General features: G+C 44.5%; 1 protein-coding gene across 2 annotated transcripts in view; it reads right to left on the bottom strand.

Moving 5' to 3' along the window:
• The window catches only part of LOC115813720 (acetyl-CoA carboxylase), a 60,766-nt gene extending 38,818 nt beyond the window's left edge, over window positions 1-21,948 (bottom strand). Inside the window, exons 1-30 of one of the 2 annotated variants that reach the window (XM_030776295.1) lie at window positions 21,425-21,931; window positions 19,566-19,698; window positions 19,046-19,184; window positions 18,811-18,920; window positions 18,294-18,375; window positions 17,981-18,079; window positions 17,788-17,894; window positions 17,543-17,653; window positions 17,131-17,340; window positions 16,728-16,898; window positions 15,668-15,829; window positions 15,137-15,300; window positions 14,877-15,027; window positions 14,586-14,689; window positions 13,947-14,174; window positions 13,534-13,684; window positions 13,085-13,219; window positions 12,643-12,789; window positions 11,958-12,146; window positions 11,740-11,840; window positions 11,301-11,389; window positions 9,988-10,112; window positions 8,563-8,676; window positions 6,959-7,072; window positions 6,685-6,774; window positions 6,122-6,240; window positions 3,553-3,681; window positions 2,746-2,848; window positions 1,763-1,870; window positions 117-173 (exon numbers count right to left, since the gene is read on the bottom strand). In XM_030776295.1, coding sequence (XP_030632155.1) covers window positions 117-173; window positions 1,763-1,870; window positions 2,746-2,848; window positions 3,553-3,681; window positions 6,122-6,240; window positions 6,685-6,774; window positions 6,959-7,072; window positions 8,563-8,676; window positions 9,988-10,112; window positions 11,301-11,389; window positions 11,740-11,840; window positions 11,958-12,146; window positions 12,643-12,789; window positions 13,085-13,219; window positions 13,534-13,684; window positions 13,947-14,174; window positions 14,586-14,689; window positions 14,877-15,027; window positions 15,137-15,300; window positions 15,668-15,829; window positions 16,728-16,898; window positions 17,131-17,340; window positions 17,543-17,653; window positions 17,788-17,894; window positions 17,981-18,079; window positions 18,294-18,375; window positions 18,811-18,920; window positions 19,046-19,184; window positions 19,566-19,698; window positions 21,425-21,642 — 3,960 coding nt within the window. In that variant the 5' untranslated portion in view covers window positions 21,643-21,931. Of the gene's footprint in view, window positions 1-116; window positions 174-1,762; window positions 1,871-2,745; window positions 2,849-3,552; window positions 3,682-6,121; window positions 6,241-6,684; window positions 6,775-6,958; window positions 7,073-8,562; window positions 8,677-9,987; window positions 10,113-11,300; window positions 11,390-11,739; window positions 11,841-11,957; window positions 12,147-12,642; window positions 12,790-13,084; window positions 13,220-13,533; window positions 13,685-13,946; window positions 14,175-14,585; window positions 14,690-14,876; window positions 15,028-15,136; window positions 15,301-15,667; window positions 15,830-16,727; window positions 16,899-17,130; window positions 17,341-17,542; window positions 17,654-17,787; window positions 17,895-17,980; window positions 18,080-18,293; window positions 18,376-18,810; window positions 18,921-19,045; window positions 19,185-19,565; window positions 19,699-21,424 lie in introns of both variants that reach the window. The other variant, XM_030776296.1, reaches the window with a different exon arrangement.

Genomic DNA, 21,948 nt, shown 5'->3' on the forward strand with positions numbered 1-21,948 from the left:
AGCCCACATCAGTGCAGCAGGTAAACAGATGTTGTCTGACTGAATCTTCATTGGAATTCAGTACCAAACTCTCTCAGACAGCCAAAAACGAAGATGACAAGGGTGGGGGAACTCACCTTTTGTGCCACTAGTAGAGTGAGTCGGCGAATGTCATGTTTGAACAGCAGTGATTTCTGGAAGATGGAAAAATATTTGCTTTTTTTATTTTGTCAATAAAATGTAACCAAAGAAAGTATTAATGAAAAATTCAGAGAATATACAATGCTGTTTCTCACAAAAATAAAAAGGAAAAATCTTTCAGGTGCAAATATGACTGTTTACTGCACAGCTGTTTACAGGTTGACTACCTGAGTGATGGTTGTTGACTCTGAGGGGATTTAAGTGTTGATTCAGTCTCTCACACTCTCTCTCTGTCTCTCTCTCTGCCAACACACACACATACACACATACACACACACACACACACACACACACACACACAGACGGCTGATGCCACAGAAAATCGCCTCCCTCTCAGTCAGTAGAGAGCGCGTCGTTGTTGGCCAATCAGAGCACAAGTGTCACATAATGGAGTCTCTTTGACCGTTCTCTCCCGCTGTTATAAGATGTGTCTGATTCAGGCGAATGCAGCCCAGGTTTTGAGGGCCAGATTAGGTCATCAGTTACCTGCCGTGAAGCCATTTCAATCCCACCGCTGCCACCTAAGTTCAAGGGAGTCGTTTGCCGTTGTGTGAGCCTAATTTCTGTCAGGGAACATGTCAGACTTGGTGCGGCACTCATTCTGTGTTCTATGAGCCTAATTTCTGCAGGGGGAGCGCGGCAGGCCGAGCTGGCTCTCGGAGAGCATCGGTCTTTGTCGGCGGGCCGTTTTGCGCTATGCTCCCACACGATGTCGAGGGAGCCTTCTCAGCAAAATTCATTTTACCTTTTATTATATTTCACTGTTCTGTCCCTACTTTTCATAGTGACAGCTTCTCCAAAGAGAGTGCTTTGAGTTTCCAACCTTTCTGCCGAAGCTCTGGACAGGGCTGTCATACAAAGCCGCGGATCGTACACAAGAACATGAGCCCGAGATCCGTAAACACAATACAGTCGCAGCTCGCAGCAGTAAATCGTCTTTTAGTATCATGTGCATGTACAGTAATGTAATCATAAAGCAAAAACCCTCCACACCCAGACAGCGACTCTTGTAAAACCTCCTACACACCCCCACACATGCCAACCCCCCACCCCCCACCCCCCCCATCCAACCCAGCGTGGCCTTGCGCTCAGGAGGATTCAGTGGAAGCTGTAAGATCATAGCATTTGAATAATATAAGTTGAAAGCATCAGTGGAAGAGATTAAAATTCCAAACGTGTAAAACGTCTTTAAGAAGCTGAGGCTTGGCGATAAAGCATGATGTACGCTTCAGAGAGAGAGAGAGAGAGAGAGAGGAAAAAACACACAGACTTTGGCAAATGTGCTCTCTTCAGGATGTTCTGGGCTGGGATATACCTTCACTTTGACTGCTGGCTTTTTTTCATCACCGCTCATAAGCCCTCAATTAAATGACGGCTACCTTTTTTCAAGCAAGTAATCCTCTTAACGCGGAGCCTAGCCTTTTGCCATACGCCATTTCTGCGCCTGGCAGAAGGTGCAGGAACTCTTAAAGAGCAGAGTCATCCCGCCCTGGCTTCCGCAGAGACTACATACGCAGCCAGAACATTCTCTTGGATGGGTGAGGGGGGTGGTAAGCGTTGGGTGGGGGGCGGTGGCCCTTACCTTGGACTGAATGAACTCATGGAACATGGCGGCCAGGCTGCTGTCGTCCGCGTCACCCTGCGTTTCCACGGCTACGTTGAGAATGAGAATGGGTTCATCCTGCAGGCTCTGTAAGTAAGTGGGAACCAGTTTGGTTATTAATGGAATAATGGTGAGTGAATAAACCCAGGAAAGAGTGAGGGTCACTGGCGAGAAGAGATGGGGAATGGCTAATACACCAATCAGGAAAGGTTATGTGTTCATCCTTGACCTCTGTGACTTCTGCATTCTTAGAACCATCAAACTGCCCCACAATCTATGTACATATTAGGAGTTGCATGAGTGCATAATTTTACAACTCGAGTACTCCTTTACTGATAAACTTGAGTTCTCAGGTATTCATGAAGGGTTTGGGGGGGTCTTGCATGGATGATACGGAAAATATTTTAACGTTATAGCTACCAACATTCTACAGAAGCCCAAACTGAGACTGAGTGCGCACAAGATCTAGCATCACACGATTAACGATGTTAATGTAGAAACTCGAGAACTGGTGTAACAGCTCGAGACCTCGAATGCTCAAGTACTCTGTGTAACCCCTGATACATACAATATAAAAAGACAAAAGACAAACTAAAAACAAAATCCACTGCTCTGTTGCCTGGATGGAGGGGGGGGGGGGTGCTCTACATCCTGCCTTCCCTCCAAATTGCTCCTCCAATTTCTCCCCCTCCACAATTTAGTCCATTTGAGCGAGGAAAATTACCAACAATACATATTTCATTTCCTGCAGTGTTTCTTTGGAAAATTTGGTTCCAATTCCATCCCTTAATAAGCACATCACGGGGTTTTTCCAAAATTGCAAGAAAACTAAACAGAAAACTCAGAGTTGAAGGAAATAATGGAGGGCGTAAGTCCAGGATGGGAAAGAGCCACTCCAGCAGACACGGGAAGTCTAAGAATGAGAGATGAAAACCGGCGGTTCAAGTACAGAAAACCCTCACCTTGTACTCATCCTCGCCATAGAACTCCACAGTCCCTCCATCTGGGAAGGTGGAGCTGGGTGGAGGACACCTGGAAATGCAGTTCAGCACCTCCTCAATGTTGCTGAAAGACAAACACGCAAAAGTTATGTACACAAAAGGGCCTTCACTACATAGAGGGTGTACTAATAGACAAGGATGCAATTAATATCAATGTAATTAATATCCAGTTACAAAACATACTGCAACAGCACAAATGGATTCAGCACTGTGCCTTTTGTGCCAGCAATGGAATAGCGTAGGTAAACTCCTCATTCATTTGAATGGTGTGCAAGAACATCATTTACAGAAATTGACCAAACGTGGGTTGAAAAAGGTGTTTCTCCAAATCCATCTGTGTTATGATATGGCAGTGTAACCTAGCATGCAAGCTTGCCTAATACAAACTTCAAAACAGAATTAAATTCCAAACGTATCTCAAACTGGTTATCTTTCCCTTGAAGTTAATGTTTACCAGTTAAAAACATAACTTCCCGAATGAATTGTTAAAGTCTTACTGGCAATTTTAAATTACTTCATATACAAATGAAACATCTTTATGAAGCATCTGGGAGGGATTCACACCCCTTTATTAATGATTATCTCTCCATTCACACATCAATACAAGCAAGAATTATAATAATGTTTTATGGAAAGATTTTACAGAAATCTACAAGACATCCTGACCCGGAAACTATGGCCAAATTTGGTAATGATGCTAATGATAAATGAGGGCACTTATATGTTGACATGCTTACTGTGAAGATGAGCTATCTGCTGTAAACTAACCTGGCAAAATCCTGGAAGGAGTGATAGGACACCATAGCCCCCCGCCGCTGACAGGTGAGGGTCACAACATCACTCAGACTGGTCATGTCCCCAAATCTGTCCTGGGATGTGTTTACGGGGAGGTACATTCTGCAACCAGGGAAAATGGGAATAAGTTCCCCATAAGCAACCTCAAAGCCTTCATCTGTTTGCACTAGGAGTACATGCTCTACATTTGTCAGACAAAAGCAGAGCTGTTTGATTCAAATCTTCTGTTTCTTTTAATGAAAAGAAATTGCATAGAGTTTGATTTTCTCCTCTATGACATCACAGCCCTCTGTTTAATTTCATTCTCCTGGACCTTCCCCAACTGCACAAATCATTTCCTTATAAAACCAATCCCCAACTCTTCTTCACACAAGAGTTACATACAGACGAACCACCAGGGAAAACAACAGCCTGCCGTTGACAGCATCACTGCACACACCCTGACTTCCCAAACAAGCCCTGATTGCTACCTAGCTCTGTTCCTGTCAATGCGACAGAGGCGAGGGGCCGTCGCTCACGCGGCCTGCCTGTCTAGCCGTAGTGGAACACAGGGTTGGGGGGTGGGGGGGGCAGTCCGACGCGAGTTTTCTGAGGACTGAATGACTGCAATATAAACCCGGGCAAATGGGCCAAACCACAGGGGTGAGAGGGAGAGAGAGTGAGAGAGACCTAGAAAGGCTAAATGTAAGAGAGCTTTGTCACGTCCAGTTCCAGAGTAAAGTCTGGGGCGAGCGCTGACGCACGCTATAATCAAACACATTTATGCCCTTTCAGTTCCTCCCAAAGGGCTTTCCTTCTCTCTGGAGCTTAAGAGAGGATGATGGGCAGGTGGATGTTTAGAACAACAGTGCTCCACACACTCACTCGCTCGCGCACACACGCACACAGGTACACACATGCACACATAAAAACACACATTTTCAGTCAACTGCAGGGACAGACCGACGCAGAGTTGAGAACAGAGGGAGCCTGTGAAAGAGAGAGCTCTAGCCCAGTGACAGTAAGTATTATAACAAGCAATAGTTCCCCCTGGTCAAAGGATATGCAACCCTCTGTGTGAAGGAGTCCAAGAGGGGAAAGAAGATGAAAAACTCTCTCTAACTGTCTCTTGCAACTGCAGTTCTCACGAAGACTCCACTGGCGAAGCACTAGCCTCAGTATGACGCAGAAAGTCAATATTTATTAGTAAAAATTTACAATTCAGATTAATAATATATTGATGTTTCTGTATAGGCAGCCAGTCTGTTATTTGAAGAAAAGTGAGCAAGGGTAGGATGAGTAATCAGGAACAAATTCTCATCACTGTGAACGAGCCTGAGAGAGAGATTAATCATGCGGTAGTCTGTTTCTTTTGTACTTAGATTTAATAGTAATTTATACCAGCAGGGTCAGGACTTTCTGTCGTCTTAAATAAATAAAAGAAAAGGAAATACATAGCTGTATGTACTTGAGAAGCAAAGCTCTGATGATATGCACAATCTACCGAAATCATGCACGCTTGCACGCACGCATAAACACAGACATACACCCTGCTAGCAAACAAATTTAAACACCCAACAAGATAACAACCCCCAACCCCTCCTGAAGAAAAATACAGCATCTGCAAAGTTAATCAGAAACGATAGAAAATTATAACACAGAGAAAGAAACACAATAATTTGAAGAGAAGCGTGTTTTTGTGCTTTCAAGATGGAGCAATGAAGACAGGACCATAATGAAAACTAGAGGTCTGTAATGACCAATCAGGAGAATAGAGAAAGCCATTATCTGTCGATATCTCCCTCGCCGTCTCACCAAAAGCCCGTTTGGCTGGAATACGGTGATTTAGTGCCCAATTTTCGGGACCTTCTGTATCCGTTTCAATCAAATATGTAATATTAAACATGAGCAATCATTTTTTCTCACTTTATTAAAAAAAGCCGCCCATCTTTTGCCACACATCATGCTATAAAGCCAGAGTAATTCACGGTAGAAAACCAGACGAGGAAAGAACTACATTTTACGAGGGAAGAGCTACATTCTAAATGAATTACTCCCAAAAGCCCCTGCCCATTTGAGCGTATTCCATTAATGGCCGTCTGACGAAGTTTCTCTCAACTTGAGGGAAGTTAAATCATATCTGTCTGGGGAGCAGTCCAAGTCGTTTTTCACCTGCCGTTTGCAGTAGCTTTGGAGACAGGAGAGACTGTTACTGGGTATATCTCTGTTTAATGGATTTCAATATATACTTAAAACGGCACAATTAAGAGGCCAGTTGTGAAGTCTGTGCCCTTACAAACTGTTCATTTACACCGTAACTAAAACGGTAACACCGAAAAAAAAAAAGGTACTCAAGTCTCTTCTAAGATACACGCAGAGTCACATCGCGGGTTGCAGTTTGCTAACAGTAATTATTGTATCTGTGAATACACAAAAAGTAAAAACTCTTGTCACATAATTTACATGTACGGACACGCACACACGATACTATGCATGATCAATGTGGTACTGTACGCTCAAAAGAGTGTTGTTGGTGGCGGAACATTGTCAGTGTGTGTTGTACCTGTTGGGGTGAGAAGGAGGAAGCATAAACTCAAACTGTACGACACACGTCCCATCACACAGCTGCTTGTGCTGAACGCTGCGGAGTTTGTAGGCGATGTAAGCCCTGCGCACATACACCTGCAGGCAGATGTAAGAAAGGAATTTACATGTGCATATTCACTTCATATTGATTGCTTAATATAGATGTTTTTTTTTAATTATGTGAATTGAAGCATAACAGATATCTTAGTGTTACACCCTCCAAATGAGCTAAGCCCGACCTGGCATGGGCATTCATAGAGTCACTAATGAAAGGAGGAGACCTGAAGAGAACATGAGACAGAGAGAGAGAGAGAGAGAGAGAGGTAAAATTTGGAGCAAAAGTGGGAACTAGAGGCTCTGGGCTAAATGATTGGCAGAGAGAGGAGGTCAGCAGGAAAAGAAGAAGGGCTAAGTGATGTGTAATCCTTGGAAATTAACCAGACTACCAAAGTTAAGAGGAGCCTGATGGATTGTCCTGGGGTTAGCTGAAAGAGCTAATCAAAGAACAGGGCCATTGAACACGAGGCACTGGACTCTTACCTCCAACGCAGCCATGCGGACTACCTGGTTACTGTGGTAGAAGAAGTTTGGCAGGACATCAAATATAGATGTCTCTGACAAAATCAGTTTCTAATAAAAGGAAAAGAAAAAAAAAAAACTTAGTCATTTAAACCTAGAGGAATAAGGGCTTTGATACAACCTTCACATATCTTTAAAAAGAGAGCACTTCTTGTTACTGCACTAAGAACATAAGTTCATGCCTATACTGACACAATTGCAAGTGTTTTGCTTGATGTCTTATCTGGTCAGGTACCTGCAGGTTCTCAATGCAGAACTGATGTCCATACATGTCGATGGCGGACAGGAAGATGGACTCCACCTGGTTGTGTCTCAGCTCATAGGAGGGCAGGTGAGAGGCGATGAGAACCTGAGAAAAGCCGTGACGTGAGTTACACCCTCTAATGCTGTACTGCCCACAGTTCTGAACCTTATCCTGTCTTCATCATACATTATTCCTTCAGTTAAATCAAATGGATATCACAACAGCTGTGAGGCTCTAAAAAGACGGTCTGGTCATGTTTTCTATTCTAAGCCAATCCAATACAGAAAGCTACATGAAGGCTATAGCTGTCAAATCATCATATTCTATATGCAAAGTAGAACCCATATACACATATACACTTGGTAAATGCAGGGATAAAGCCTAAAAACTTTAGTTGAAAGGATGCTTGTTTGGGCTAGGCTTTTAGGCTCCGCCCACAATGAGCAGACACATCTGATTTATCAGGCGATTGGCTGCATCTATATGCAACCGCACGTCAGCACTCTTTGGTTGGACCCCATGAAGATCCAGTAAGATCAGAGCATCTTCTGTTTTGTTTGTTTGTCACATTACAGCAGTCTGGAACAAATTTCACGGTGTGGGGCCTTTTTAAATCAAAATATTCTCCTAAAAACGTTACGCATGTTATAGCTGGTTGTTGTTTAAGAAAGCATACAGCATTGAGACCGATATCTTGGCTGTTTTAACACTGACTCTGTTTGACTTCCCACATCACATGTTCTGGTAACTCACGGCACATGACAGCATATGATCGTCCAACCTCCACACCGTCTGCACCAACACAATACCATTCTTTACAAATCTGTACACCTGCCGCTCCAATTAGCAGCAATTAACACCAGCCACGGAACACCTGCATCCTATTTCTCATTAATGTGCCAGTCCACGCAGTCAGGGGCAGCTCCTGTCATGTTTTTAACCCCCTCCCACGCCCCCCCCCAAAAAAAAATGTAAAAAAAGGAAAGAAAGAAAGAAAAAAAAAAGCTGCCTTCTAGCCAGAGCATGCTGGGAACCACGTAGCCCAGGGAGCAGAGGCTAGCCGTGTTTACGCGTTGTTTGCACTCTTATCAGCACACCGACAATCAACTCCGCTTTGTCCGTAAATGCCGTGGAACTTGCAAAAGGGCAGGCTGTCGAGGCAGCGAGGCAAGGGATGGAAGGAAGGAGGGAGGGAGAAGGAGGAGTGGTGTTAGATGGGGGGTGTGGGGGGGGGGTGCTGGGGGATGAAAGAAACAGCTGTATACAAATGACAAGCTTGTGGCTCGACGTGTCCCCCCGCTGTGAGGGCCCTGCTCGGTCATCGAACAGCTTCAAAGGGAAACCAGAGGCCGATGGCTGAATCCACAAAGAAACGGCGCTTGGCGCCTCCGCTCCGCCATACCTTAACCACCTTCCACTGCAGCGCGCAGAGCCAGAAGGTCTTTACCACTCTGTCCATTATCCGCTTTTTCATAAAGGAACAGTTTCCCAGCTTTAGTTGGCCAACAGTTGGGTGGACGTGTGGTGGGGGTGTGAGGTGTGTGCGTGTGCTGGGGGGGGGGGGGGGGGGGGGGGTTAGTAGTCAGAGAGCTCACCTGGCGGGCACGAAGCGCCACCTTGGCATTTGTAGTTTTGCTGAGTTGGGTGAGTTCATTTAAGATTGTAACCAGATCATCAGACAGCGAGGGATCTCGACCACAGAGACGGTCCTACAGATGCAGCGAACACAAGACACATGCACAGTTAGACATTAATATAAACATCTGTCTGTACCTGTATCTGCACCTGAATATGAAAAACATTACATACAAGTTGCATTTGCTCTGGATCTCCTTTGCATTTGTGATATCAGTTTATGTTGTTCAGATTTTTACTAAGGCACATTAAAAGTGATCCTGAAGTACTTTAAAAAAAGAAAAAGATATTTTAATTTGGCTATGATTGCCTCAGAATCCATGAAGTCCAGAGAGATCCATTAAAAGAAAGAACTTGAAAGCATTTATCATTAACCTTCCAAACAATAATAGCAAAAGAAAAAATACATATAATTAAATAAATACAAACAAAACAGACTGCAAGTTGGCTGAGGGATGGTGGATGTGGCCAAAACAGGAGGTGTGTGTAGGGGAGAGAAAGTGTATTTCAGCAGGAGGCACTGGTGAATCAGATGTCCTTACCTGGGCCAGAAAGGGTGTGTGTGTGTGTGTGTGTGTGGGGTGGACACAGGGGAGGAATGAGGAGAGGAGAGCTGGAGGGTGCAGCTGAGGTGGAGGGGTTGATGATGATGGTGGTGTTGGTAAGATGGAGAAAAGGGGTGGGTGGGTGGGTGTTGGGTGTTACCAGGAGAGGGGGAATCGCACCTTCGCGACACCCCATAGTAATTACACACTTGAGTGGCTGGACTGCCAGCAGAAATTGAAGGCCTGAGCGTGAGCCCAGCTGCCTGGTTCTCCCTCCCCATAAGCGTAGTCATGATTGAGCCTGGTCGAACCCCCCCCCCCCCCACCTCCCTCCTCCCCCTACCCCGACTCGACTCGCCTGCCGCCCTCCTCCCTCCCTGCCTCCCTCCTCCCTCACTCCCTCTCTCCTTCTCTCCCTCAATCCTCTGAGGAAATGCTGCTTTTTTGTCCTGGTAATGAGATTCTCACACACCCTACCTTATTTACCATCCCAGACAAGGGGACAGAGGAAAGCAGAGGAGAGGAGAGGAGAGAAGAGGAAAGTGGAGTGGGGGGAGTTACATTGGGGGGGGGGGGGGGGGGGGGGGGGGGGTGCAGCTGGCATACACTGCCAACTTCACCTCTCAATTACCAATCCACTAATCAAACCAGCACAGAGAATATGGCTTGAATGGATTAGGCAAAAAGTAGCACCAAACAGGTACAATAGGTACAAATTTACTATATGTGTTGCAGTTGTATTTCAAGGTAAATGAATTTCACACTTCCCTTCCGAAATGCTTTATGTGCATTAAGGAGGCGAGGACTTGCAGCGACTGTGACTCAGAGGTCCATACTCACTATCAGTGTAGTGACCAGCAGGTTTCTCTTGGCAACCTGAGCATGTGAGAAGATGTCGTCCAACACGCCGACGAGGTCACCCTTGTTCTCCTCGCGCAGCGTGAACACGCACTTGTCATAGTGCCCTGGGAAAACACGACATGACACAATTAAACACGTTAGCGTGGGGTCCCTCCATGCGCCATCCCGCGCCCTGGCCCAGGCCTCGGAGAGGGAGACGCGGGGTCGCCCACAAGACAGAAAACCGCACTGGGGTCCATAAGACAGCGGCACAAGAAGGACAGGGAAGAGGAGAGTGGTGGTGCAGGGTGTGTGTGTGTGTGTGTGTGTGTTGGGGGTGGGGGGGGGGATGATTAAGAAGTTATCCTGAGCGGCGTGCAAAACAAAAGCCCAGCCTATGACCTCAATTTACACCACAGCGCCAAAGCAACAGCAGCAGCACTCAACGCCGCTCTGATCAAAGAGAGCGAGACAAAAATAGAGCCCCAAACAACAGAGGCTTTGCTCTCCCTCACATCCCTGATACACTCCTGTTTCTGCCGGGCTGCCGCCTGCCCAAACAGATGTTATTGAATAAGAATAAACCTGAAGAATGACTTACGACGAGAGAGTGACAACAGACACTGTAAAACACAAGTTTGACTAAAAAAAAAAAGTCTGTACACTGCAATCCACGAATGAAAGATATCAACAGATATATCAACATTTGTTTAGAAAAAAAAAAAGAAAAAAAAAATTCAAAATTTCAAAAGAAATTTTAAATAAAGAGAAAAGAAACAGGTGTTCTAGGTCGTGCAGAGGAACAAAACAACAGTTTGTCTGAGTAATACAAATCGAGCCTACATGTATGCGTGGCAACCGATTGCACAAGCACTGTTATTCTTGTTTGTGACAGAGGCAGAGACAGAATTACCTCGATTATGTGTAAAAAGTCAATTAAATTAACTGTGAAAGGCTATTTATTTTAACCTGAGGATACATTTTTTTCTCTGCCTCTCTCTCTCTCTCTCTCTCTCTTCCTTCTTAGAAATTAAAAGGAAAACAGCACAGCTCATATATTGGCAAGAGAACAAAGAAATGAGGCTGCACTGACAGTTGGGCTTGAATCATACTGCCATCATGTGGTGAAACAGAGGTACTGCTTTTTTAAGTGTGAAGCACAAGGACAGCCAAAATATCCACACGAGCAAAAAAAAAAAAAAAATCGCCAATATAAAAATTGATAATATTAACAAAATTAAAACTATTAGAGTGAAAAAACAGAAATATTTTTGGAATAATTTTGTGATGGATGTTGCTGTTTTTTGTTTTACCATTCTGAAACTTGACCTCCACTCGTAGGTACTGTCTGAGAAGGTCCATGACAACTGTTTTCATGTGTCCGCGGATTCCACTGCGATACCTGTATAACGGCACTGACACTCAGCCTATACATCAAAATCACCTCACTCAGACACTACAGTAAGTGTAGAGAAAAAAAACAAACAAAAATACATCAGCGACAAAATTAAGCTCTCTCTTTTTTAAGGTATCTGTTTGAAAACAAACACTATTTGACTGGCTGCATTGAGACTGTCAACAGATGTAGTGGTTGAACAAACAACTGTCCAGGTTGACAGCAGACCTGTTAACACAAACACAAACACACACACAAGCGCGCGCACACACACGCACAAACTCACCCACGTGTGCATACCTGCGCACATAAACACACACACACACACACACACACACACATATAGACACACTCACCTCTGTACCAGTTGGACAATGCTCTGTGTGTTCATGAAGAAAGCCTCACGCTCAGACTTGCGGTTGAGAGTGGCTGCGTGACTGTCCAGGATGTTAGCAATCTGGTGGAAACAGAGGAGAGAGGCTGACTTATCTACACACCTGTAACCTGAATGAGAACCACGCTCTGATGGCTCTATATGACTGAGGTGCCCTTGGCACTCAGAGTGCCCTCTGACCTGCTGGCTGGGGAACTGGCACAGCACCGAGGTGATGTTGCTGGCGTACTGAGCTATCTCCCTGCGGATGGCTTTCTCCACACCCGCGGGCAGGCGGCCTGACACGCTGGTCATGATGTCCTGCAGCTCCAGCAGGGGCAGTGAGGGGTCACGCAGGGTGGCCATCAACCTCTCCACCCACTCCTTAAGCTGAGAATACCAACAAAACAACCACTTATACAAACATCCATTCTAACAAAATACCAACAAAACCATCACACATACATACTAACAAAATACCTACAAAACAATCACATATACATGCATACTAACAAAAAACCAACAAGACAATCACATATACACACAAAAGATACACATACACATTTATGTATAAATAACAGACAAATGAGCAGACAAAGAATAACATGCAAAGAATTTTCAGCACTAATCAGTTTACCTAAAAGTCTCCAGTAATATCAGGCCTTGAAACAGTTTGAACAATGACTGAGCTTTCTGCTCATCTGTCCACAAATTTTACTCTCCTGCTCTCACAATAGACCGTCACTCTGTGCGGCAGCGTGTAGCCATTCTGTGAGTGGTGTCTCGTGAGCGGTCTGCATATGCACATTAGTGGTCAATGTGTGAGCAGTTTTTGTGCGCGTTAATGTATCTTTGAGTGAGCGGTCTACATGTGAGCAGCTGTCACCTTGGAGCTGAAAAAAGGCTCTGGAAGACAGAAGCCCTTCATGACGTTGGAGAGATGCTGAAGTGTGTGGTGGAAGACTCTATGCAGTTTCTCTCCACACAGAGAACCGGGCTGGAACTGCGGCAGGACTCCTGTATACAGCTCTGCCTGCCAGGTCAGAGGTAACATTAGACACACGTTCATAAACATACATGTAAATCTCCACACATATTCATACACAGATACGTAAATCTCCGTACAGATACTTCATAAAAATACATGAGATCTCAGATTTACACCCACAGTTATAAAATAAAAAAACACATGCTTCCATAAACATGTATGTATGAACACATTTTCATTCACATACACATCTTCATGGGCCAGCAGTCACACACACACACACACACACACACACACACACATACGGTGTGAAACCCTGAGTCAGTGGTCTGATTGTTACCTTGCGTACTCTGCTGGGGTCATCTAGCTCCAGTCGGGCGATGACACATCCAGCCTCCAGCACGGCGCCGGCACGCTTGACAAAATGAACCTGGCCTGCCTCTGCAGCCGTCAGAGTCATCACCATCTTCATCACCTGGCATACACACAAACACACACAGACACACACGCACACCCACAGACACACACGGGCACAGATACACACACACATTCGAGAAGGCACACATGCACACGCACACGCAGTCACATACGCATGAAGACACAACACGCACATACACACACACAGCACGGCTGAGTGAAATTGCCCCACAGGCACACAGAGTTCTGGGAACTGACATTATCAAGCACACTTTAAGCAGCAAAATGACATACACACTCTCAGCGGTTGTGGGAACACACACACACACACACACACACAGAGCCAAACGTGTATAAGACTTTTCAGCTGACCTCAATCTCAGCGTAGCAGTGCCCAGCACTCACGTGACCCCCGTCCTCCACCATGTACTGGATGAGTTTGCCAGCAGAGGGCGAGCGAAGCAGTGACGGGTCATTTTCCTTCTCAAACACACACGTCTTATTGCCTATGGTGAAGCGATACCTAAGAGACAAGTTCATTCACATCACACCATTTCACTGAACCTGTTTTTTCATCTGACCGCACCGGAATCCAAGCACTCTCAGAAGAAACTTTAGCAACTGGTCCTATTCAGACAGCAGTTCCTCATAGAAACACAGTGACTTAAATCAAGAGTTTCTGTGCTTTACTGAAGGGTGAAGAAAACCGAGCTTCCAACAAACAGTTGTATTGCTGTTATTTGTCTAGATGGGAAGGTGAAGAGTTATATGGAGGAACTGAATACCTGTCCACCTCCTCCTTCATGTAGGTGGTGTAGCTACTGCCATCGTAGGAGATGAGCAGGCCTCCGTCACTGAGGCGGTGCACATCCACCTCCATGTATGAGCCGTTCATGAGGAGCACATAGGAGGTGGGTGATTGGCGGGTGACCTGCAGGGCATATTTTACACCCTCGTAGATTAGCTCCACCCCCACCGTGTTCAGCAGGGTGTGAGCTGGAAGGACCTGGCCTCTGGAGGAAGGAGAGGAGAAAGAACACCCTGGACACAATCATCTCAAATGACAGCAGTCGCTTTTGCACAAAGATATGGACACAGAAAAGTTAGATTCTTTTACCTTGAAGTTGTTTTGTTTTAATATCTCACACATATGTAATGACCAGCAGAGCCCCACAACCTATATTATACTATTAACTTTAAAGGAAACATCAGCTTTAACAAGTATTTTCAAAGGTGTTTTTCAAATGTTGATAATAGACTAAAAATACTTTGAACTTCTTGAACTTCTTGATGTGTATCAATCATTATCCATGAATTGGTTCACCACACACTAAAAGCTTAAAGCCAGTTTGTAACTATGAGAGTTAGACTGTTAGTTAGACTGTTTTTGACCCATGAACCGGTGACTGATGCAGGTGAATTACCTCTCCAGGGAGTGCAGGAAATCTGAAACACTGTCCTTCAGTTTAGCATCGGCCACATGAAGAGCTCCACTCACCACGCCCAGTATGGTGTCTGGACGCTCCGCCTGAGAGAGAGAGAGAGAGAGAGAGAAGGAGAAGGAGAGAGAGAGAGAGCGGCATCATCAACAAACTTCACCCACCACCTCCTTCGGTGAGGTCAGAGGTTGGAAAATAACACCGTTCAGAGTCATAAAAACAGAAGCAATCATATCGATTTCTTAGAGTCCAGACTCGTCTCTCAGAAACACACACCTGCATCTTTTCAGAGATGAGTCTGTCCAGCCAGCCGGTGTCAATCCTGTTATGCTGGAAGCTCTCCGTCTCCAGCAGTTTAATGAGGTACTCCACTGTGGTGCGAAAATCTCCACGGATAGAAAGCTCTTTTAAAGCCACCACCATGTTCCTACGGTCCAGGAGACAGGCGAAACGTCAAGATAAATTTGGAGGAGAAAAAAAAAAAAGTGGAGGAGAAGCAAAGAGGGCCCAGTGGATTGGATGCTGTGTGCACTCACGAGATGGCCTCCTCACGGTTCTCCCCCCAGGAGAAACAGTGGCCAAACTGCGAGTCGGCAAACTCATGCAGACCACCGGCGGCTGCTACGCTGAAGTAACCCCAAACGTTCTTGTTACTGCGAAAGTTAAGCTCCTGAACCGTACCTGAGCTGGGTTTGAACCCCTGAAACACACAAACATACAGACAAACAACACACGCAGTGAGCAGACAGCTCTGAAAGAAAGAAATTTCACCCAGAAATTTAAACAGACCCCATTCAAGACCCCAGACTACAGATGCTCTTATTGAGGACCAATCAAACCCATCACAGAGGGGAGTTTCAGTTGGAACCTCATTCAGAGGCCCAGTCAAAGACCTGCACAGCTCCATGTAGACTACCAAGCCCAAACCTCCTACACAGTCCCAGGCAAAAGTTTAAACAACCCTACATTGGTACACGGGAGCAGAACTGTGTGCAGTGCTCCACCAAAAAAAAAAACTTAACAGCAGCTGTTAGAAGGTCCAGACAAAAAGTCAAGACTGCACCTACCTCGTCAGGGTTCTCGCTTGTGATGCGAGTGGCAATAACGTGGCCGCGGGGACAGGGGACAGAGGACAGACTGTCAAAATCAATCAGAGAGTCTCCCCAAGGCTGCATTCCATACATCATTCGGATGTCCTTTATCCGGTGGAGAGGAATGCCCATAGCAATCTGAGACACACGCAGACAATGAGGTGTCAGCCATTTAAGAGTTAAACTCAGTATAAGATTGTGAATCAGATCAGTGAGAAAACCAAATCTCTGCCTAAGGAACAGAAAAGTATGTTTCTTCAGAAAAGACATTTGAGTGCATTCGGTTCACACACACACACACACACAAACACACACCAGTAATGCTGCCTATGAAACAGCAGGCAGTGATATGGAAATGAGGTTTACTTCACTCTGAGCGTGTTAATGATGCTAATCCGAGTATTACTGGAACATTGTCAAGGTGCAATTACATCACCAAGCGTGGGGGGAGTGGGGGATCACCATAATAAGAGATTCTCCATGGTTTTCCAGGATAATCCTGTCACATTCATTACCAGGCCAGGTGGAAAGGTGCCATCCAGGCTGATTTAATATGACGCTGCATTATGGAGCTTTTGTCCTTCGGAGAGATAATAAATAAATAAACAAAAAAGGGGGACAGATCTAATCCCTCTTTTTTTTTTTGGAGCATTGTCTGGGGTCTGTCAACATCTAGACCGCTGAAACCGCACAACCATGAGCGTCATACATCATATTTTTGGTTGTGGCACTGTATAAAGGGTCGAGGGCCGGCTTGGGAAGGGGTGAATATGTCCTGGCACAGCCTGATGGCTGCTGGTTACAATGTCATTTACATTTGTTTACTGGGACACACGCAGGCAGAGAGTGAGAGCTAATATCAGTTCATCCCTTGGACAGCTCTGCAAGAAGCAACTGCAACAGCACGTTATCTGAACAGGTTTTTGTCACTGTACTTGTCAAGTCAATACAGTCAAAAAGTTCTACTATATCTTCAGCGTTCAGACGTTTCTCCAGTTTATGTTCCTCTCTACTTTAAAAGCTCACACACACTGACCTGAAGCTGTGCTGCTGGCAGGTTGACATCCGCCACCATCTCAGTGCAAGGGTGTTCCACCTGCAGCCGTGGGTTCAGCTCCAGGAAGTAGAAGTTGCCATCCTGGCTGTAGAGGTACTCCACTGTACCCGCACTCACGTAGCCCACCATTTTAGCAAGAGTCACCGCACACTGGTCAACAACACAAAACCATAGAAAACGTCTCAGTTATAAGAAATAAACACCAACACTAATGCTACCAGCTCATGGCCATTTGATAATCCACAGGGAAAACAAGACCGGGAAAGACTGGTAGAAAGAATGGAGTTTTGAAAGAACAGGGGTAAAATATTTCACTGGTATGTCATGAGTAACAGATACCGTTGGAACTTAAAACATCTGTGTGGGGGAAAAGTGCTGGCACCTTTTCCATTTCTTCAAAGACGTCTGGTGTGGCGATGGTCGCCGGGGCCTCTTCGATGATTTTCTGATGGCGGCGCTGGACAGAACAGTCACGGCCAAACAGGGAGATGGCATTGCCATACTGGTCAGCCAGGAGCTGCACCTCCAGATGTCGGGCGTGTTTGGCCAGCTGCATGACAAAGATGGGAGAACCAGGAACCTCCATCTGGACCTGAGACCATTAACATAACAGAGTGAGTTTGGCTAACAGTAGACAGACATTATCATGAGTCCGTTATTAATATGCTTGCAATTTACTACTGCATATGTCTATAGATCTTTGAACTGTACCACAATGTATGGCAGTGAGGCTGGTATAAGTAGTTAGCTTATGGAGTTAGCTAGACAGCTAGCTAGCTTAGTTAGACAGTTACCTGTCTGAAAAGGTTGGAGAACTCCTCAGCGCTGTTTACTTTACGGATACCTTTCCCTCCACCTCCCTCTGAAGCCTTTATCATCAATGGATAGCCCACCTTCTCAGCAGCCTGAGAGAGAGAGAGAGAGAGAGAGAGAGAGAGAGAGAGAGAGAGAGAGAGAGAGAGAAAATACATGTTTAAGACTTAATGTGTAGAAGACACAATCATTCTGATCTAAAAACCACCTAGTGTGTCCTGCTTACCTTCAATCCCTCCTCCACATCCTGAACACACCCTTGTTGGTACAGCTCTGATGGGACACTAATAATTTTGTTCTTCTGGTCACTTTCTGACCAGTTCACAGTCAGACCTGACACAGAGAAAAAAAGGTAACACCATTCAAACTCTCTGTTCTACCATTCCAGAGGACATAACCCCCCGCACTTAATGTCAAACCTGTGCCACTCCAGGGCAGTGTTGGGACGCCAGCCGTCTGTGCCACGATGGATGAGGCAATTTTGTCACCCAGTGCCCACATGGCCTGACTAGGGGGACCTGTGAAGAAAGAGAGACAAAACACTACCTGAGTACAGTTAGAGCAGACTGCTTACGATTACATGTATTAATTTGGCTGCCATTTTTTTTTTCCCAAAGGAAAATACATAATGGATACATACAGTACAACACAGCCATACCTAGGCTGACGTGGGACAGAAGACAACCCTGATTAGTACGTGAGGAAGATTCAGTTTAGGGTTAGATGTCTTACCCATGAAGGCAATGCCATTCTTGTGAAGCAGATCAGGGAGTTTGGGGTTCTCAGAGGCATGGCCCCAACCTGCCCACACAGCCTTGAAGATAGGACGGGACAGGCATCAGCATAAATTATATAATCAAACATGTTCATTTCATTGATAATCTACAAACAGACAACCAAAGTACAGCAGGTGTTTTTGCTCCTAAGGTCAATAAGGACATAAATATGAACAAATTCTAGAGTAAATATCGAAGGAAAACAGTTTACTGTGCAAACCAAAATAGTTCAACCATTCACTGCCAAATGTTTATCTATCAACATTGCCATATTATTTATTTACAGACCAAACAGAGACAACCCAAAAACTACACTTCAGATTTTGAAGTTCTCCTACTACAGATCAATATTCTCTGCTGAAAACTCTCTGCTGAAAATTAATTTGCCGGAAATGCATAAATGCAAAACCTAACTATGTCCAGCAATAACCAATAAAGATAAAGATGGCATTAACCTTTGTTTTATATTTTACCTGTACAGGTATCCGCTTTGCTATGTCCAGTATCAGTTCCACGTTGGCATAGTTGTTGTTGTTAGGACCCCCTGGCACAGGCACATAGTGGTCTGCCATCCGTATGTACTCTGCCCAGCCAATCATAGATGTGGAACATCAGCACATCGCCGTGACAACAACAGTAAGGACTCATCTGAATAACCTTACATATTGACATCATAAACCAAGCAGGCTACGGCCCGTCCATTCTTACCGGCATTCGCTTTCAGATCCTCGGGGGTAACCATGACAACAAATCGAATGGCGCACTCGTTGCGAAACATCTCATAGGCCCAGCGGCGGATTGAGCGCATGCACTTCACAGCAGCTATGCCATTGTTGGCTATGAGAACCTACGGTCAAAAAAAATAACAGGGGGATCTTTTTAAATTACTGGTTTAAAAATCACTGCTTCAGCAGGACATGAGTTTTAGTGAGACAATGTGCCAAGTTTCTAAACAGATAAAAATGAGGAATAATTACAAGCATGTGTGTTTCCTCTCAGTGCCTGCCACATGGAATTAGAAGCTGCGAACACAACACCTTTTCATTTCTACGTGAAAGTGCTGCTTTGAGTAATTACATAAAAATATTGATCACTTAACAGGCAACTGAAAATAGTTTTTTTTGTTGTTGTTGTTGTATTTTTTCAAGAAGACAAATGAACAAAGTTCATTCACAGAAAAAAGGGAAATAAAGAACTAAATCTAACTATCATAGTCTTCTCACCATACCTTTTCAATCACTTTGTTTCCTCCAAAGCGGGTCACAAACTCAGCTGGAGAGGCAACAGTAAAGTCTCTGTGCATGTCCATGCGTGGTCGTTCTCTGCCTCCCTTCACAATGTGTAGGCCTGACATGCTGGGTCTGGGAGAACAAGACCAAGACAGTCCCGCAAAATGTAATTTCAAAAGGCATTCGAGACACTTTCCCCAGCTACGGAGAGTGTTTTTGATTAAGTGACACGGCGAAGGCAGAGATCTCTTTGAGTTCTATACTCTGTGTTATTGAACTGCTGGGAGTATGGGTGATACTTCTGTCCTGATTCATATTCAAGGTGTTTGGATTGTAAGTGAAAAGTGTATGTATGAATTAATGTTGATGTGAGACTTCAGCTGATGGACCTAAAATATGATGCAAAGTGTGACATGATTAATCTGAATATTCTAAAAGTATCTCCCAGGTAATAAAAGATAATGCTTTGTCTATTCTTTTTATGAGCTCTGTTGATGAGTCTCTCACTCACTGAATTAATTTCTCTTCAAGTGTTTGTAAAAAAAAAAAAAAAAAAAAAAAATCAGTCCCACTGAGCCTCTGGTCAGACCAATTCTTTCCCTACTTATCTCCAGCGTCACAGACATTTGGCAAATATCACTGAAACTTTACTTTATGTCTTCAGCTCACAGTAACCAGGGCCTCATACTCCATAAATACGCACTTACATTTAAAATTAACACAAGCTATCACATAGCCAAATTACTCAATTAAAAAGACAACTGTGCGGATGGCATCTGTTTCCAAACATAATTAAGCCTCCTTTTTAAAAAAGAAATGTAGCTCAAATACTTAGTGATTCCTTGCCATTTTCCCTTTTCAAAAAAAAAAAAAAAAATTCAGTTACTTAGCAATTACTTGTTATTTCTCCTTTATGATGAATCCTCCAGACAGCCAGAAATGGTAAAAAGGAGAGTAATGTCTTATTGTCTTCAATTTTAAGTTAGGGAAAAGTCAGTCTTTTTACCAGAGCCTACAGACTTAGGACAAACAGTTCCTTTTCAAGGCAAAGACCTCCCTTTACTCCGGGAAAGAGGAAAGCGAAGAGAGACTGAAAAAAAAGGAGGCGGGGGGGCGTTGGGGGTGTCATTTTTTCACATCTGCACAAGGGGCGGGTCCCAACAGGCACATTTGTTTGGTTAGTTGAGTGAAGGCACTGAGGAGTGTTACATCATACACTAATGCTCTATGGGATTTCCAACAGGGGCTACCGCAGAGTGTTTGTTCCTTTTTGGGGGCCTCCAGGTATGATGTTAAGATAAGAGCTTAACATACATTGGCTTGAAAGCGTCTAACATAATGGAGAACACAAGCAAAAACTATTAATTATGTAAGATGTACAAACATGATAAAGCTTAATTTGTTCTGTCCGTCGACATGAAAACAGGGTCTTTCACCATAACATAAAAATATATACACTACGTTTCCTGATTTCTAGTGCTCTGATGCATTAGAGCACGTTATGACACAGTAAGAGTCCTATTTTCTTAATTTGACATTCAATCATATCTGTATCAAAACTGAAGAGCTACACCGCCCAGATCAGTCACTTATAAAGAATAGGAAATAGGAAATGTATAATTAGACAGGATTAATGCTGACATCAGCAGAGTTTCATGCACCCTTGATATTGTACAGTGATCTCTTATCAGCATCATCAATCTGGCTCTTTGCACATGTCATTATAATGTGCTATCTGGAGCAGCACACTTAAGGTGAGGCGAAAAAAGGAACAAAGTAACCAGTGAGCGTTAAAAAAATGCCGTCTATATCCAAACAGGCTGTTCTATGATATGGACTGAAAAGGAAAGGAACTCACCTCAGGTTTTGCGCTGGCCATTCAAGATGGTCAAAGCCCATATCTGATAAGCTGTCTGAGCTGTTAGAGGAAGAAGAGAGAGAGCACTCCCTTTCTTCCAAGGGAGGCTCTTTTTGATCTGTGGGCCTCTCATCCTTGCTCTCCTCCAAACCGTGAAGCTCAGACCTGGGCTCTGTCGTGGATGTCATCTCATCTGTAGCTGCAGCTTGCTCTGCCATATCTGAAAGACTTGGGATAGCAGCAAATACTAGGGAGGAAAAGTAATATATTCGCTTAAGCTGTGATAATGAAAACACTGAAAACAAAATTAGTTGTTTTTCTCTGTAACAGAGCTCTCAAGGGAGTTAGAGAGAATCAGACTTTCCTAAATCCAAGTCAGACTGCACGGGAGGAAAGCTATGGTATGACTGATGGTCAGTCTCGGTTGTGCCATCACTTAACGGTTTCAACACTACGATTTCACAAACCATCACGACCATGAGCCCGTGACCTTGCTTGCGACTGGCTGGACTCTCTGTCCTGAC

The sequence above is a fragment of the Chanos chanos genome, chromosome 6 (assembly GCF_902362185.1).
Source record: "Chanos chanos chromosome 6, fChaCha1.1, whole genome shotgun sequence".
Taxonomy (NCBI): domain Eukaryota; kingdom Metazoa; phylum Chordata; class Actinopteri; order Gonorynchiformes; family Chanidae; genus Chanos; species Chanos chanos.